This window comes from Lissotriton helveticus, chromosome 3_1 (genome assembly GCF_964261635.1).
Source record: "Lissotriton helveticus chromosome 3_1, aLisHel1.1, whole genome shotgun sequence".
Taxonomy (NCBI): Eukaryota; Metazoa; Chordata; class Amphibia; order Caudata; family Salamandridae; genus Lissotriton; species Lissotriton helveticus.
In genome coordinates, this window is record NC_136061.1 from 1,024,447,034 (window position 1) to 1,024,462,394 (window position 15,361).

The 15,361-nt window shown below is 42.7% G+C and overlaps 1 protein-coding gene across 1 annotated transcript in view; it reads left to right on the forward strand.

Annotated features, from left to right (window-relative positions):
• Positions 1-15,361, forward strand: part of LOC144824202 (dynein axonemal heavy chain 11-like) — a 3,356,387-nt gene that overhangs the window by 226,328 nt on the left and 3,114,698 nt on the right. The window contains exon 11 of the mRNA XM_078683354.1: positions 13,097-13,264. Within this exon, the coding sequence (XP_078539480.1) occupies positions 13,097-13,264 (168 nt within the window). The remainder of the gene's footprint in view (positions 1-13,096; positions 13,265-15,361) is intronic.

The following is a 15,361-nucleotide window of genomic DNA, read 5'->3' on the forward strand; positions in this document are numbered from 1 at the left end:
CTGAGAACAAACGACCCACCTGCATCACAACGTACAACACGGTGTCTAATGAGGTGTCCAAATTAGTTAACAGGCATTGGAAAATACTTACATGCGGCAAACTAAACCTAGAAAAACCGATGTTTGCACACCGCAGGGGACGTAATCTCAAAGACATTTTGGTTAATACACGACCAAAAACGACGATGATACCAACACAACCAACAATGAGTATCCAAGGACATTACCCTTGCGGGAATTGCAGCAGCTGTCATCTCACCACGAAAAGTACCAGACTTAACTTCAGCAATGGCTCAACATGGGGACAAAGGAGGTTCACTAATTGTAATTCAAGGAATGTAATCTATCTCATAAAATGCCCATGCAATCTGGAGTATGTGGGCATGACCACACGAGCCATAAAAACGTGAATAAATGAACATAAGAGCAATGTACGTTGTAAAAAGAGTACTACTAAAATGGCTGCACATTTCCTGACCTCCCAGCATTGCGTAAACGATCTAAAATGGACCATCATTGAACAGCTACCATCTGATGTGGGCCTCTTTCAAAAGGAACAACGTTGGGTGTTCCGTCTGGGCACCCATCTACATGGGCTTAACGATGACGTCCCATGGAGCCAATTGTCTGTATAACGAGACCACTGAATAATGATTGTGCACCATTAACAAATTGGTTTGGTGGATTAAACTCAATAGGTCCACTCTTTCCAAGTATCTGAGACTACGAAAACATGCATATGGTCCGTTGTTTAAATACACCCCTAACTGGACGACCGCCCAGCCCTTGAAATACAACCATGCCACCATAATCCCAATCATATCACGCACACTGGGATGATCAAGGGTAGCCTGCCGGTTAGGACATTGCCGTTATGCAATCTGGATTCTATCAAGCAACATGATGCCAATAGTTAGTCACATTAGTCTCTCCGTCTAGACCGAGATAAGATCGGGACTCTACAGACCTCACACGCGCACTGTGGCCACCTAACCTGACGTGCGCACATGTACTGCGCATGCGCGAAGCATGGACAGTTCCTGAGCAAGCATGTTGTTTAGATCAGTGTGAAGAGGCTGCGCATGCTCACTACCGACTAGCGGCACTCTCAGACACTGATCGCATGCTACCTCGCTTGCAACATACAGACGCCCTGTATGGCCACAGGACGGAATACCCATACATGGGATGATCTTTGCTTCCGCCTAATTAACGAAATGGGCTATAAATATACGATCACCGCTACCTGTCTCCACATCAGCGGAGCAGCGTGCGGGGCAAGACGGTGACCAGAGCGTCCAGAGTCTGTGAGTATCAATGGCGAATAACAGCGCTAGACCATGAGAACCTATAACCATCTGAATAAGTAAGTGCAATAGAATGAATTGTTAAATGCCTCATTCTTCACTACAGATAGCCATTGATGCAACACCCCGACGTCCCACTTGCTCATGAAGCCAGCAAATTAAGCTTCAGAAGTATGAAAGAACTTACAGTAAAAAAACCTAGTATCCTATGTGTTTTATGTTGTTTGTGTTGTGAGTCGTTTATTTTATTTTTCAAAGCTTAATATAAGCAAAATGGTCAGGTTCCAGGTGACTGCACCTGCTTGAACTACCCGCTACATGGGTAACCATTAGGTGACATATTTTTTGTCTTTTGTCTTTCTACAGGTCATTGTGCCTCTAGCAGACCGCTGTAGGCACACTTAGCCAATTTAAATTTTTCACTTTTTATGTAAATACACTTTTTATGTAAAAAAAGACGTGAGTAGGGAAGGGAGTTTGTGCCCCTGTCCTGAAGAAGGAGCTTGTCTCCGAAACATGTCGACACAAAAAGCACACCAGAGGTCCTGTTCATCAACATAACAGGTCAGACCTCACCCTGCACTTTCTTTTAACAGTACCAGCCAGAGCACAGAATAAAAACTTCTTTTTCACTCTAGTGCCAGGTACTTTTTAACTTTCACCGCACACCCTACTCACTTATAAACATTACCCACACACTGGACACCACACATAGCCTACACCTGTAGTGCTCCCGCGTAGCCGTAGGTCGCAGCACGCCGCATCCCGATAGAGGGGTGCGAAGACCCCGATGATGAAGCATGACACCAAGGGGCCTGTTGGTGTGTGAGGGGTATTTTTAAAAACAATGAGTGCTTCATTATCCATTTGATCACTCAACCTCCCCAGCACTAGTTGGATTTCTTTTGTTTATTCATGTACCATTGGAGCACGAATCCAGCGATCGGCTCTACCTCCCCCTATGTTTTTGATATACTGTTGAGAGTAAACATAGCGGGAGCTACCACAAAGTCAGGCCGACAGGCAATACACCTTTGTGTGGATTGCCTGGCAGGTTGGTCCCTGTTTTCTGCAGGCTCTTCTGACAATTTGTGGTGAAGATATTTTTTAAGTCCCAACTTGTAAGCTCAGACAGAAGCAGCACCGCCAATACCACTTCCAAGTGTCCAGCACCTGGAAGGGCACCACTTAGTTAGGTCTCACTCTAGCGGAGGTCAGGTGAAGGGTTCAAGGTCTCTGGAGCTTGTTACCTCCTGTATCTCACACTGGAGGCCAGCCGACTAGCCCTTGGAGTCACTCCAGTAGTCCTTGGGTCAAGAGATGGTTCTCTCCCCTTTAAGTAAGAAGGCAGGCCTCCAATAGTAGGGCAGTCCTCTGAAGAACAAGGTAGGCCTCAAGCAGCAGAGCTGTTCTCTAGAGAACAAGACAGGCCTTCTGAAGTCTTCCACAAGTCTTCCACAGGTCTTGTCTTAGGCCTGCCACTGCAGCCTATGTGTAGCTTTAATCTGCCATTTCGACCTGGCAAAATAAACCTTTTTTAAGACCTTAACTTCTTTTTCAAAACATTTAAATGACCCCTAAGGTAGGCCCTAAACAACCGAAAGGGCAGGGTGCCTTATATTTAAAAAGTGGGACATGTCTAGACATGTTTGTGTAGAGTCGAGAGAGAGGCATGTTACCTCTGGATCAGCGAATGGCGACCATAGTGGCCTTCCAGAAACCGGATAAGCCGCCCACGGACTGCACCTCGTACCGTCCGATTTCGATTCTTAATGCCGAATCCAAAATCTTGGCGAAATTGTTGGCTAATCGACTGTTGCCCCACCTCTCGCACCTGATTCATCCTGACCAGTCAGGCTTCATGCCACATAGGAGCACGGCTTTGAACATCAGGCGCGTGCACGGTGCTCTCGCTAGGGCACACACGCTTACAGACGCGGCAGCCATACTTTCCTTGGATGCCAGGATGGCATTCGACATGGTGGAGTGGCACTATCTCTTCGCGGTCCTAGCTCATATGGGCTTTGGCCCCAGGTTCATTTCCTGGGTAAGACTACTGTACACGGAGCCAGTTGCACATGTAGCTGCCAATGGCCACATTTCCCGAGACGTCCCTCTGGCCAGAGGGACACGACAGGGGTGCCCGCTCTCACCCCTACTATTTGCGTTGGTCATAGAACCCTTTGCCACAGTCCTTCGGACGACACCGTTATTGAAAGGAGTGCAGTGGGGAGATAATTGGGAGGATAAGGTTTCCCTGTATGCAGATGACATGCTAATCTATCTGTCTGACCCGGAGGCCGGTATCCCGAGATTACTAGCGCTGCGCGATACACATGGCATAACCTCTGGATATACGATCAACTGGTCGAAATCGGTCATCTACGTCTTATGGGGTCCTGCCCCGACCCTACCTACTGACTGCCCATTAACGATTGCATATACATCGTTTAAATATCTGGGCATCCACATTACTCGAGACGCGGAGGTATTCTATACACTAAATCTGCTACCACCGCTTGTTCGCTTAAAGGCGGACGTAAGACACTGGAAAACCCTCCCTCTAACGCTGCTGGGAAGAGCGGCATTGTTTAAAATGATGTCGCTACCTCGTCTCCTATATGTACTAGAAAACACCCCGGATATGGTGCCGCCTTCCTACTTTCGAAAAGTGACAGCGCCGATGACAGGCCTACTATGGGGAGAGCGCCCAGCCAGGGTGGCACACGCAAAACTTAATCGGGGATGGTATGACGGGGGAATAGCCCTGCCAAACATACAACTATATTACTGGGCTTCACAGATTAAGGTGATAAATCAGTGGATCCATGCCCCGCAAAACGACCCGGCATATCTAGCGGACAGAGCACAGTTAGGTACGCACAGCCTTCTAGCCCCGCTATATAACCAGGGTCTCTCGGCGAAGCTGATTGGCCCAACCAGACACACGGTGCAGCTCTGGCATAAGGCACAGGCACGACTCAAATGGAACGGGGTTATTACTAAACTTACACCACTTTGGGACGCTAAGCGACTCGGTTGCCTGAGATTCAGTAAGGGATTTACCCAATGGGATAATATTGGAATCACAACAGTGGGGGACCTGTGGACCAGCAACGGGATGATCCCCTTCTCACAACTGCAGCAGCAGTACGAGATGGGCTCCAGCGAAACCTACAGATACATACAAATAAGGCATGCTTTGATGGCAGTTATCGAGCCAGGGTCGACGGTCCCCGAATCTTCACCGCTAGAAGACCGTCTACTAACCGACTTTATGCAGGCAGGTGCCACATCACTCACATATCGGAAGCTACTGAATAATCTTCCAGACCCCCTGCTTAAATTGAAGGAGAAATGGGAGACTGAATTGGGTGACATGGACGAGACTGACTGGAATGCTGCATTGGCATCACCAAGAGAAGCAGGCATTTCAGCGCGATTTAGACTGGTACAATTCAAAATACTACACAGAGTTTACTACATTAGAACCACCCTACATAAAATGCACAGAGCGGAACACCCGAACTGCCTCAGAGGCTGTGGCGAGGAGGGGACACTGCTTCACACACTTTGGGATTGCCCGATTGTCGCTGCATATTGGAGACAAATCATGCGCACCATTTCTCAAACCTTAGAGACGTCACTTGCACCAGATCCCCGGATGTGCTTGCTGAATGTTTGGGAAAGAAGCGATCTGACGCGTCGAGGGCAGCAGTGGGTTACGATTGGGGTCATGGTGGCCAAGCGAGATATAGCACAGAGGTGGGGAGTGGCAGGGTCGCCGACACTTGCACAGTGGTGCAGGGAGATGGACAGACTTATGGTGGTCGAGCGAGCAGTATATAAAATGAGAGCTAGCCCTCGCAAGTGGAATCAGATATGGCGAGCATGCAACAGCTATAGGGGGGATCTGTGCGAGCCTCTACCGGAGGACGACGTAGATAGCTCAGGGGACGAAGAAGAGATGGAGGATTGATACACCACAGGATGGTTGGGTGGAATTGAGGAAGGGATTGGGATACGCATACATCTAAGTTCCGCCAGGATATAGGATAGGGAAGAGCCACGGGGGGATGAGCGGGACTCACAGCCAACATGGGGTGCCTGAAGTACATTGCCTTTGACACTTATAAATACCTGAACTTATTGAGTCTAAAGTTTTGTTATAAAAAAACAAACAAAAAAAAACTGTAAGACTACTCATATTGTATATATAATGTGCGAAAGCCTGACATAAAGAAATATTGACAAACGCTGCCGGACCGGAAGGTTGTCGGCTGAATAGCTGTGTAACCATAGAGTAGAACTTTCTGTTTGATTAACGATGAACCACCGGATTGTATTGAACAACGATGTATTTCTTGGCAATTACCAATAAAGTCTTACCAAAAAAAAAAAAAAAAAAGTGGGACATGTGTTCTTTCATTTTTTACGTCCTGGCAGTGAAAAACTCCGTAACTTGTTTTTACTATGGTAAGGCCTATCTTTCTCATTCAATAACATCGGGTTACCTTATTATATTTAATTGGTCCTAACATTTGGTTGGTAACCGATTGAAATGTCATGTTTGGTGTCTAAGGAATTGCAATTTAAAATCCTCTTTACTGGTAAATTTGTATTTTTAGGCCCAATTCTAGAAAATTCCACTTTAAGAAAGTTGGCATTTACTTGTCCTAAAATCTTAGTAGAGCGGGTAGTAAACAACTGTTACTCCCTGACCTGATGCACAGCAAAAATTGGTTCAGCTACTAATCTTGATAGAATCACAAATAATACTAGCTTTTTTTCATTAAATTTTCTAGGTTTTTATTCACCTTAATTTTCTGTTTTACTGCGATGAAAACATTATCATTTCATGTTTTATCTGTTCATTAACTTCATACAATATCAAATATTCTTCATTTGTTGTACAATTAATCTTTGGCGTGATACTAATCACACATTAACACAACCCATAATTGTTGTTGGCGATTGAGGCGTAGTTGGCCCGATGCATTTCGGGACCCTGTCCCTTCTTCGGGGGCCTGCCTGTAAATTAAAATATGTGATTAAGATGTTTGTTTGTTCTTATAGACTTATGTATACTAGGGTCCCTTTTAAGTTTCAAATAAACCACCTTGGCTTTTAGATGTATCTACTATCAAATGTCATAGCAAATTCGAACAAGAAGAACTGATTCTCAGAGGAAAAAACGTATTCGTAATAGTAAACACCTCGTTACAATCATGAACAGAAACAATATACTTCGAAGTTAAACTCAACGTATTGCGTGAAAAACATAACATTTCCTTGTCCATGGCTGAACTAGGTACTAACCGTTAAGGGTCTTGATGTACAATTTAATGGTTACCTTGTAGTTCGCTGAAGAGTTGTATGTGATGAGAGAATGTACGGGAAAGCTGTAAAGAAGTAATGGTAGACTAGGTGTAACACTGCTCGGCTATCTAATAATTCGTGAATAGAGTGGGTTCAGTGTTAAACTGTACGAATCTTACCGCTTTCGGTTGTCTGTACTGCGCGTTTCTTTGGAAATAACGGTGCGTGCTTTGCGAGGACTACTTCCCTTCGTTTTTTTGTCTGTGGAGATAACGTGCAAAAGTGGTAGGACTTTAATAAAATGCAGAAACTGACAAGAACTGAACGTACTTTGGATTCGGATTAACCTACTAGCTTACCGTCTTCGCGTTAGCGTTTCAGGTTCAGATGCTCGATCTGTCGATAAACTCTCATGTCTCGAGGTCTCGAGAGATTAGAACTCGAGGCTTATTATCAGAATATCTCCTATCTCTAGACTGTGTATGGATTTGTTTATAGGCCGCCATTTTGGAGGGGTGTTTAACTGTTAGAGCTCAGAGTTAACAGGGTTGGCGTATCACCTCTTTAAGACGGTATATAATTCAGAGATGAGAGAATTTGTTAAAAGATAGTAGCTGGTGGCTTGCTCACGCGGCTAGTCTTGTCTGCTAATTCTTTGTGGTTTTTAATAAATGAAAACGGTGGGCGCCATGTTGGAATGGGCTCAGAACTAAACCGATCTTAACATTGAGAATGTAACTGGGGGAGAGAATCAATCAAAATATCAATGAAAATAAAAATATTAAAGTGCATATTGACTGCGTCTAAAACAGACGTTCGGTTTCTTGCTGGCTTATACGAGAGCAAGAGGGGTGATCTTATGTTGCTTGGTTTATGTTAGAAGTGAAGAATAGATGTCTTGGAGTGGCTGTCATTGCTTTTTGCACATCAATCAAGTGCGTAATTTTACTCTACATGAACCTTATGTACAACAAAACACAATACTATGCTTTTTATAGATATGCAAAATCATATTCAAAATCTATATGTTTTGTTAATCCTGTGCAATGATATCATTAAATATATTCATCATTAGTTGATTATAAAAAGCATCCCATGTCTAATTTATCATTCAGCCCTAGCGGTTCCATAGTTTGAAATTTTTTAATTAACAGTACCTCTCTTTGAGACAACAGTTTCTGATTATCTCTTCCTGGTTTAATTTCAATTTTCTCTATCACTAAGAATCTTAATTGTGAGATGTTGTGATGCTTTTCTACCCAATGAGCTGCTAGATTGGAATTGGTGTTCATGTTTCTTATCATGCTTTTGTGCTCTCCTATCCTAATTTTCACTTTTCTCTCTGTTTTTCCGATATACATAAGACCACAGGGACATTTTATACTGTAGATGACAAAGTTGGAGTTACAGTCTGCTGTAAGTCTGAGTGGTATTTGTTCTCCTGTTCTCAGATGAGATATGAAAGATTGTTGCATGACGTTATTACAATGGGTACAATTGTTGCATTTTTTCATCCCTTTGTGTTGTGATGTGTCTTTCTTGCTTTTAATTTTCAGTTCTTCTTTCAAGTTCCTGCTTCTTGTGTATGCGAAAATTGGTCTTTCTTGGAATATGTTGTGGAAATCCTCGTCTTGTTGTAGCAATTCCCAGCGTTTCAGTATGATTTTTTTTGATGTTGCGGGATTTTGTTGAATACTTGGACACAATTACGTTGTTAGGTTTAACAGATGATTTATTGGTGCCCTTAAGTACACTCTCACGGCTTCTTTTATTCACTTTTTCTTCTGCTTTATCAATGCTGGTTGAAGAATAGCCTCTTTCTTTGAATTTTATTTTAATCCTCTGCATATCTTCTTCTTGAGCTTCAGATGTAGAGCATATTCTTTTACTTCTCAGCATTTGTGAGAATGGTAAGTTCTCTATCAGTTGGGGTGGGTGAAAGCTTTCAAACAATAATGTATTGTTTCGATCCGTGGGTTTAACATACGTTTGTGTATATATTTTCTTATCTCTCTGCGTCAGTTTCACATCCAAGAAAGATATTTCTTCGTTGTTGATATTGTAGGTGAATTGTATCCTGGGATTTTTTTTGATTTAGCTCCAGAATGTTACTCTCTAATGCCTCTTTTGATCCTTTCCAGATCAGGAATATATCGTCTATAAATCGACGGTACATCAATAGTGAGGTGTTCCATTTATTGACTGTGAGAATGTGTTGCTCTTCGAATTGTGCCATGAATATATTGGCGTACGTGGGCACTCCTCCAAAACCCATGCTGGTTCCACTGATTTGTAAAAAGAATTTTTCTTCAAAATGAAAATAACTGTGTTGTAAACAGAACAGTAGTAGCTCGAGAAGAAATACTTTGTTAACTCCAATGTCCTCTATTTGCAGTAATGCCCATTCAATGGCTTCTATTCCTTCTTTCAAGGGTATGGATGTATATAGCGAATTGACATCAATTGTGCAAAATGTCCACTGATCAGTGTCTTCTGGTGTTAAAGTTTCAAGTTGATTGAGAAAATCAGTACTATCTTTGGTATTGGTTTTCCATTGAATGACAAATTTTTGAAGAAAAAAATCAATGTATTTTCCTAAGGGTTCGAATATAGATCCTACTCCGGAGACTATGGGTCTGAAAGGAGGGTCTGTCAAGTTTTTATGCACCTTAGGGAGCATGTAGATGTGTGGACGTCTGAGATCTGTTTCTGAAAGGAATTGTAAAGTTTTTGTTGAGATCCAACCCATCGTAAGTGCATTTTGGAGTATGGTTTCTAGCATCTTTTTTATTTCATTGGTGGGGTCCATATCGCACCGTTATTTCCAAAGAAACGCGCAGTACAGACAACCGAAAGCGGTAAGATTCGTACAGTTTAACACTGAACCCACTCTATTCACGAATTATTAGATAGCCGAGCAGTGTTACACCTAGTCTACCATTACTTCTTTACAGCTTTCCCGTACATTCTCTCATCACATACAACTCTTCAGCGAACTACAAGGTAACCATTAAATTGTACATCAAGACCCTTAACGGTTAGTACCTAGTTCAGCCATGGACAAGGAAATGTTATGTTTTTCACGCAATACGTTGAGTTTAACTTCGAAGTATATTGTTTCTGTTCAGGATTGTAACGAGGTGTTTACTATTACGAATACGTTTTTTCCTCTGAGAATCAGTTCTTCTTGTTCGAATTTGCTATGACATTTGATAGTAGATACATCTAAAAGCCAAGGTGGTTTATTTGAAACTTAAAAGTGACCCTAGTATACATAAGTCTATAAGAACAAACAAACATCTTAATCACATATTTTAATTTACAGGCAGGCCCCCGAAGAAGGGACAGGGTCCCGAAATGCATCGGGCCAACTACGCCTCAATCGCCAACAACAATTATGGGTTGTGTTAATGTGTGATTAGTATCACGCCAAAGATTAATTGTACAACAAATGAAGAATATTTGATATTGTATGAAGTTAATGAACAGATAAAACATGAAATGATAATGTTTTCATCGCAGTAAAACAGAAAATTAAGGTGAATAAAAACCTAGAAAATTTAATGAAAAAAAGCTAGTATTATTTGTAGTTCTATCAAGATTAGTAGCTGAACCAATTTTAGCTGTGCATTAGGTCAGGGAGTAACAGTTGTTTACTACCCGCTCTACTAAGATTTAAGGACATAGGGGAAAGGCAGCCCCATGACACCCGATAACACGCTATAGATGGAATAGAGTTTCCCTAAAAAGAAATCATTCAGATATAACTTAAGAATAACAGGTGTGCCAAGTGCCTACTTCAGCTCCAAATTTACTTGTCCTAACCATTTGGTGCCTGCAGCCTGTATCCTGGTTCACATGAATAGGTGTAGTTGGCAGTTGGCCTTTGAGTACTCTTGCCTGACAGTGAGACAAAGGGGGACTGGGAATTGGCAGGATTAACAATCCTCAGAACATAAGTGGGGGCAGTTCTGTCACCTATCACACTTACATTTCACAGGAGCTGCCACAGTACACTCACAAAGGACTTCACACTAGCCTTTTTTTACCTGAGACATCATGTGGCCTGGACAGGGAAAGTAAGGAAGTTCCAGAACCAGATGTGGGGAAAGTCTAGACGTTTCTTCCACTTCACAGCTGGTACCAGATATAAATATTGGACCCTGAGACCCACTCTTCAGAAAACTGCTGGACCTGTTGATACTGCAGAAGAAGGACATCCCTGCCACCAGAGGAATCCCCTGCTGCTTGAGGCCTGCCCTGCTGTCTGAGAAGGAAGACTGGAATTGCGGCCTTCATCCCAGGTGACCTGAGTGACTCCAAGGATCCATTGGCTGACCTCCTGTCTGAGATACAGGGAAGCTCCAGAGGTCTCCCACCAACTGCCCGGCTGAGCTGATGCAATTGGACCTGCCTGAGCCCTGTTGTCCTCCGCAAGACTGTGTCCCTGATCCCCAAGTGGCACTTTCCAAGGTCCTGGGCCCTTGGTTGGCATCAGAGTGCTCTCCTATGGCCACAAATGAGAAATCCTGAAGTTTTGGGCTCTTTGTAATTGTGAACTGCCCCATTCGTGCCCAGAGCTTACTGCCTATGCCGAACGCCAATGTGAATCTAGGTTAACCAGACTCCTCATGATAAAGAGATAGCCAGTGATCACCAGCAATGCGAGCTCTGCACTTCCTGCCACAACATCAGCAGCCCGCGGTGACCACCAGTGTGTAGCTCCATCAGCAACCACTGTGACGTCCGACTGGATCTTTGCACTAAAGCAAAGCCTGCTTGCGACGCCCAGGTTACTATGCACGCTACAGTGACGACCATCCACAAAGCTGACCCTGCTATTCGCAGCCACCTCCATTGTGAATTGTACTCTTTGCCCTGGACTTTGAAAAGGTGACTTTTTCCGTGGCACCAACCTGGTCCCTGTTACCAGCCTGCCCTCCATCGCTGTCAGGCTAAACTTGTGACTTACCCATAGTCTAGCAACCGGTTTAGCAAGATCAGATGACTGCGAGTGGCAATTTGTGCTTTTTCGATGATATGCGTACCTAAATCTTTAAAATTACATATCTCTGGTTCTACTGGTCAGGTTTTTGTCCTGTTGGTGGCAAATAATTTATTGAATTTTACTCTATTTTTCTAAATTGTGGTGGGATTTTTCATGCATTTTCTTTTCACTGTATTACTGTTTGTGTGCTGCATAAATACTTTACACAGTGTGTAAGTTAAGCCTCAGTGCATTTGCTCCAAGCTGCCAAAGGGTTAAGCACAGATTAATGTAGTGGCTTTTGTGGTTCACCCTGACAAGGATTGTGGTTATTGCTTGAGTACGCTTTCACCCCCTTCAACCAGTAACCCACTTTCACACAGTTGACAAGTGTGTTTTTTCCCTTTCTGAAACCGCTGATGTACTGAGCAATGTTGAGAAGGAGTTATAGGATTCAAGGATCCTTAAGAAGAAGTTAGGAGTACTCAACAAAAATTACTTTGTTGCTACTCTCTGATGGGGGCAACCAGTGCATGCCGTTTGTTAGGAATAGGATAACCTGTGTAATGGTTTCAAAAAGTGTGTGGTGGGCGATGATTTAAATAACTTTACAGTGAAATGTTTTCCCCTGGTCACAAAGGGGACAGCCATCAAGTCATTCAGTGTCCTTAACTTTACCTTACGCCCCTTAACTATTTTATCAAACCGTTTATTGCTCTACCTGGGAACGATTCTTTTGCAAGAACAGCCTTTTGCTGCTGATGCTACCCCACATACCTCTCTGTTGTTGAAGACCATTCTTCCTTTGTGCAGAGTAATTCTGCAAGGGGCACAGATGCAGGCCGTATGAATAATAATGATTTTTTATTTGACCAAGTTAAATCTTTACTAACTTTACAAACGTGATAGTACCTCGTTTTGCTGTTTTACCATTGACTAAATGCTTAATCACTCGAATTTTCAAGGGACAAGGGTGGGCTTTAACCTTCTCAAGCAATATTTGGTATTTTGGACAAATGCATCTGAAAAAGATTGAGGCTAATATAAATCTAAGAATAGGCCTGGTTAGAGGGACATGTAATTTATGCACTTGCATTATGAGGTTCAGATTAAAGATCACAGAGTTGGGTTTATTCATGTTAATCTTTGTTCCTGTTAATCTTTGCGACTGTAACTTTCCAGCGAGTTGAGCAGCTGCTGTACTAAAGGTAACGGGGTGCCGCAGAGATAGCATACTATTTGTTGTGTTTTCCTGTAAACTGTTCAGTTTGTTATTTTCCCCCAAAGAGATTACCAGTATTGAATAAAAGCTTCGCTTTGCGTCCAGCGCATTTATTTGCATTCTCACACCATTATGTCAACAGCATATCAATCTACCTTCTGCACGACATAGGAGCATAAACAAAAATAAGTAATTTGTATGATATAATGAGAAGCTAGTGGTCCAAATTGATCCGCTTAAAGTGGTTTTTTTTTCTTAAAGGAAATGTTCATCTCAGCCATCGATTTTCTCAAATTAGAGAGAATTGCGATTGGAGGAATGCGAGGCAAAATTCTCAGCGAAGAAATCCACATTATGAATGAAGAATTTCAAGAAAGTTGGAGAGTATTCCAGGAAAGCAAGTATGATCCCCTGGATTACAGGAATATGGTAAACACACATCTGCTGATGTTTACTTCTTATCTTCCTTTTATCTTCTGTTTTGTCCTGACATCACTGCCTATCAGCCGCTCCCAAACGATTCCTCCAAGTGTCAGGGTAAGAGTACAGTGAATAGAAATCCAGTAGGGTAAAAGCTAATCAAAGTGAAGAATGCTTAAAGTCACACAGACAGGATGCAGTAGCAGTCAATTCCTGTACTGGGAAAAAACAAACCCTCCTTGCGCCCAGGATACATTATGGCTGTTCACATGCTCCAGGACTCATCTTCTGCCGCTTTCAACATGCATTGCCAGTGTTCTCTGTATGCCAAGTTCAATCGTGCTCACTGGTTGTTTGATGCTTTCTCCAAATTCTTTTCTAGCTCTTGAATTTTTGTATGAGGCTATATGGGCCTCCCTTGGAAATCCACTGCCAGCACGTCCTAGTTTCGTGCCTCCGGTGTGCACTGACTTCAGGTCAGGCTTGGATGAACAAGTGACGTAATTGCAGAATCAGTAGCCTTAGAAGAAATGACTTGCAATGTTCCTGAGATACTTCATTCACCTCATCAGCCGCATCCATGGTGCCGTCTGATCACTGGCTTTGGGAGACAAATGGAACCCATCAGCTCCACCTCTCAGGTGTTTTTTCAAACAGTGTTTAAATAGGTTATAGGTGAAACTCTGAAGAAAGGAAATTCAAAGGTTTAGGGGCCGAGTTAGAGAAAGAATGAATTAGAGAGGCATTCCACAGCGGTTGAGGGCAGGAAAGGAGAGGTGGTGCAAAGGCTGTGAGCAGGTATTCACGAGGTAGGAACATTGGAAAGACCAGGAGAAGCAAGCAAGAGTAAACCATTCAAAGTTAGTATGTAAGTAGTGAAATTAAAAGTGATGAGAAAGCTGATGTAGTCAAAACACATAAATATATCAGATGAAATGTTAAGACTTAAGAGACCATGTCTAGCAGAGTGAAGAGTAAATCCTTGGAAAGGCAGAAGAGCACACAGAGGTTAATCACCATAATGAGAGCGCACTAACTCAGGCAAGGTTTCAGATGGTTGACAGAATAAGTTTCGCAAATGATACATGGTCATATTTGTTTGCCAATTAGATAATAGATAATAGCAAATGTGTGATATAAGAGTCGGTCGTGAAAAGTTGAAGAATTGAAAATGATACCATGACTGTAAGCACTAGAAGAAGGAATAATAGTAAATGGTGTTTTGAGACAGAATTAAAGATGTCCGGGAGAGCGGGAAGAAGCAGAAAAGAGAAGTAAATTGTAGGAGGGAAGGCAGAGTAAGTTATTAGTCAACCAAAATTTGATGACGGATGAAAAGATATAATGAATGGGTTCAAATGATAATTCAAGGACGAATTGTCAAAATGTACCATGTAATAATGAGGGGATCATTTAGTGCTTGGCAAAGTGAGAGCTCCACCATACATTGACGAAGTTCCTATCCACGCTTAACATGCAGATCTGCTGCCTCATTCACAGCTAAGGGGAATTGCAGAGTTTCTGATGGTGGAGTCTCAGCTGGCATGGAAACCACTGACCTATTTAGGGTGTAATGACCATCACTGATTTGTTTCTGCCTTGGACCACCATGCCAGGCACAGCAGTCCTGGGAAGAATAATAGAAAAATGTCCCAGACATTCTGGGAAAGAAAACTCCCTGTGCTTCATGGACATTTTCATTTTGTTCCCCAGAATGATACCCCTTCTTGTGGGTTTCATTACACAGAACCATAATATGTCTGTCGAGCAGGTCCCATTAACATGGTCTCTTTTATGCATTCAGCTGTGCTTAAACTGGCAAACACACTTCAGGCATAGAGTTCCCCATGCAGAAGTTCTACGCTGGGCTATGTCGATAAGGTGGAGTCAGGATATCTCCCAACCTAGTGGGAAAACCACACACCAAATTATAAATGAGCTTTTTAGTATTTTTAGAGTAGAGGAGGCCAATGTAGCTTTGGGAGTGACGGCCTGGTTCCTTGCCAGATTTTAAATATATACTTATAGGATGGATGCATTTCCATACATATGATCTAAATTGTGTTGTAATTTTGTATTACACTTTTGCATCTAATTTCATCATGA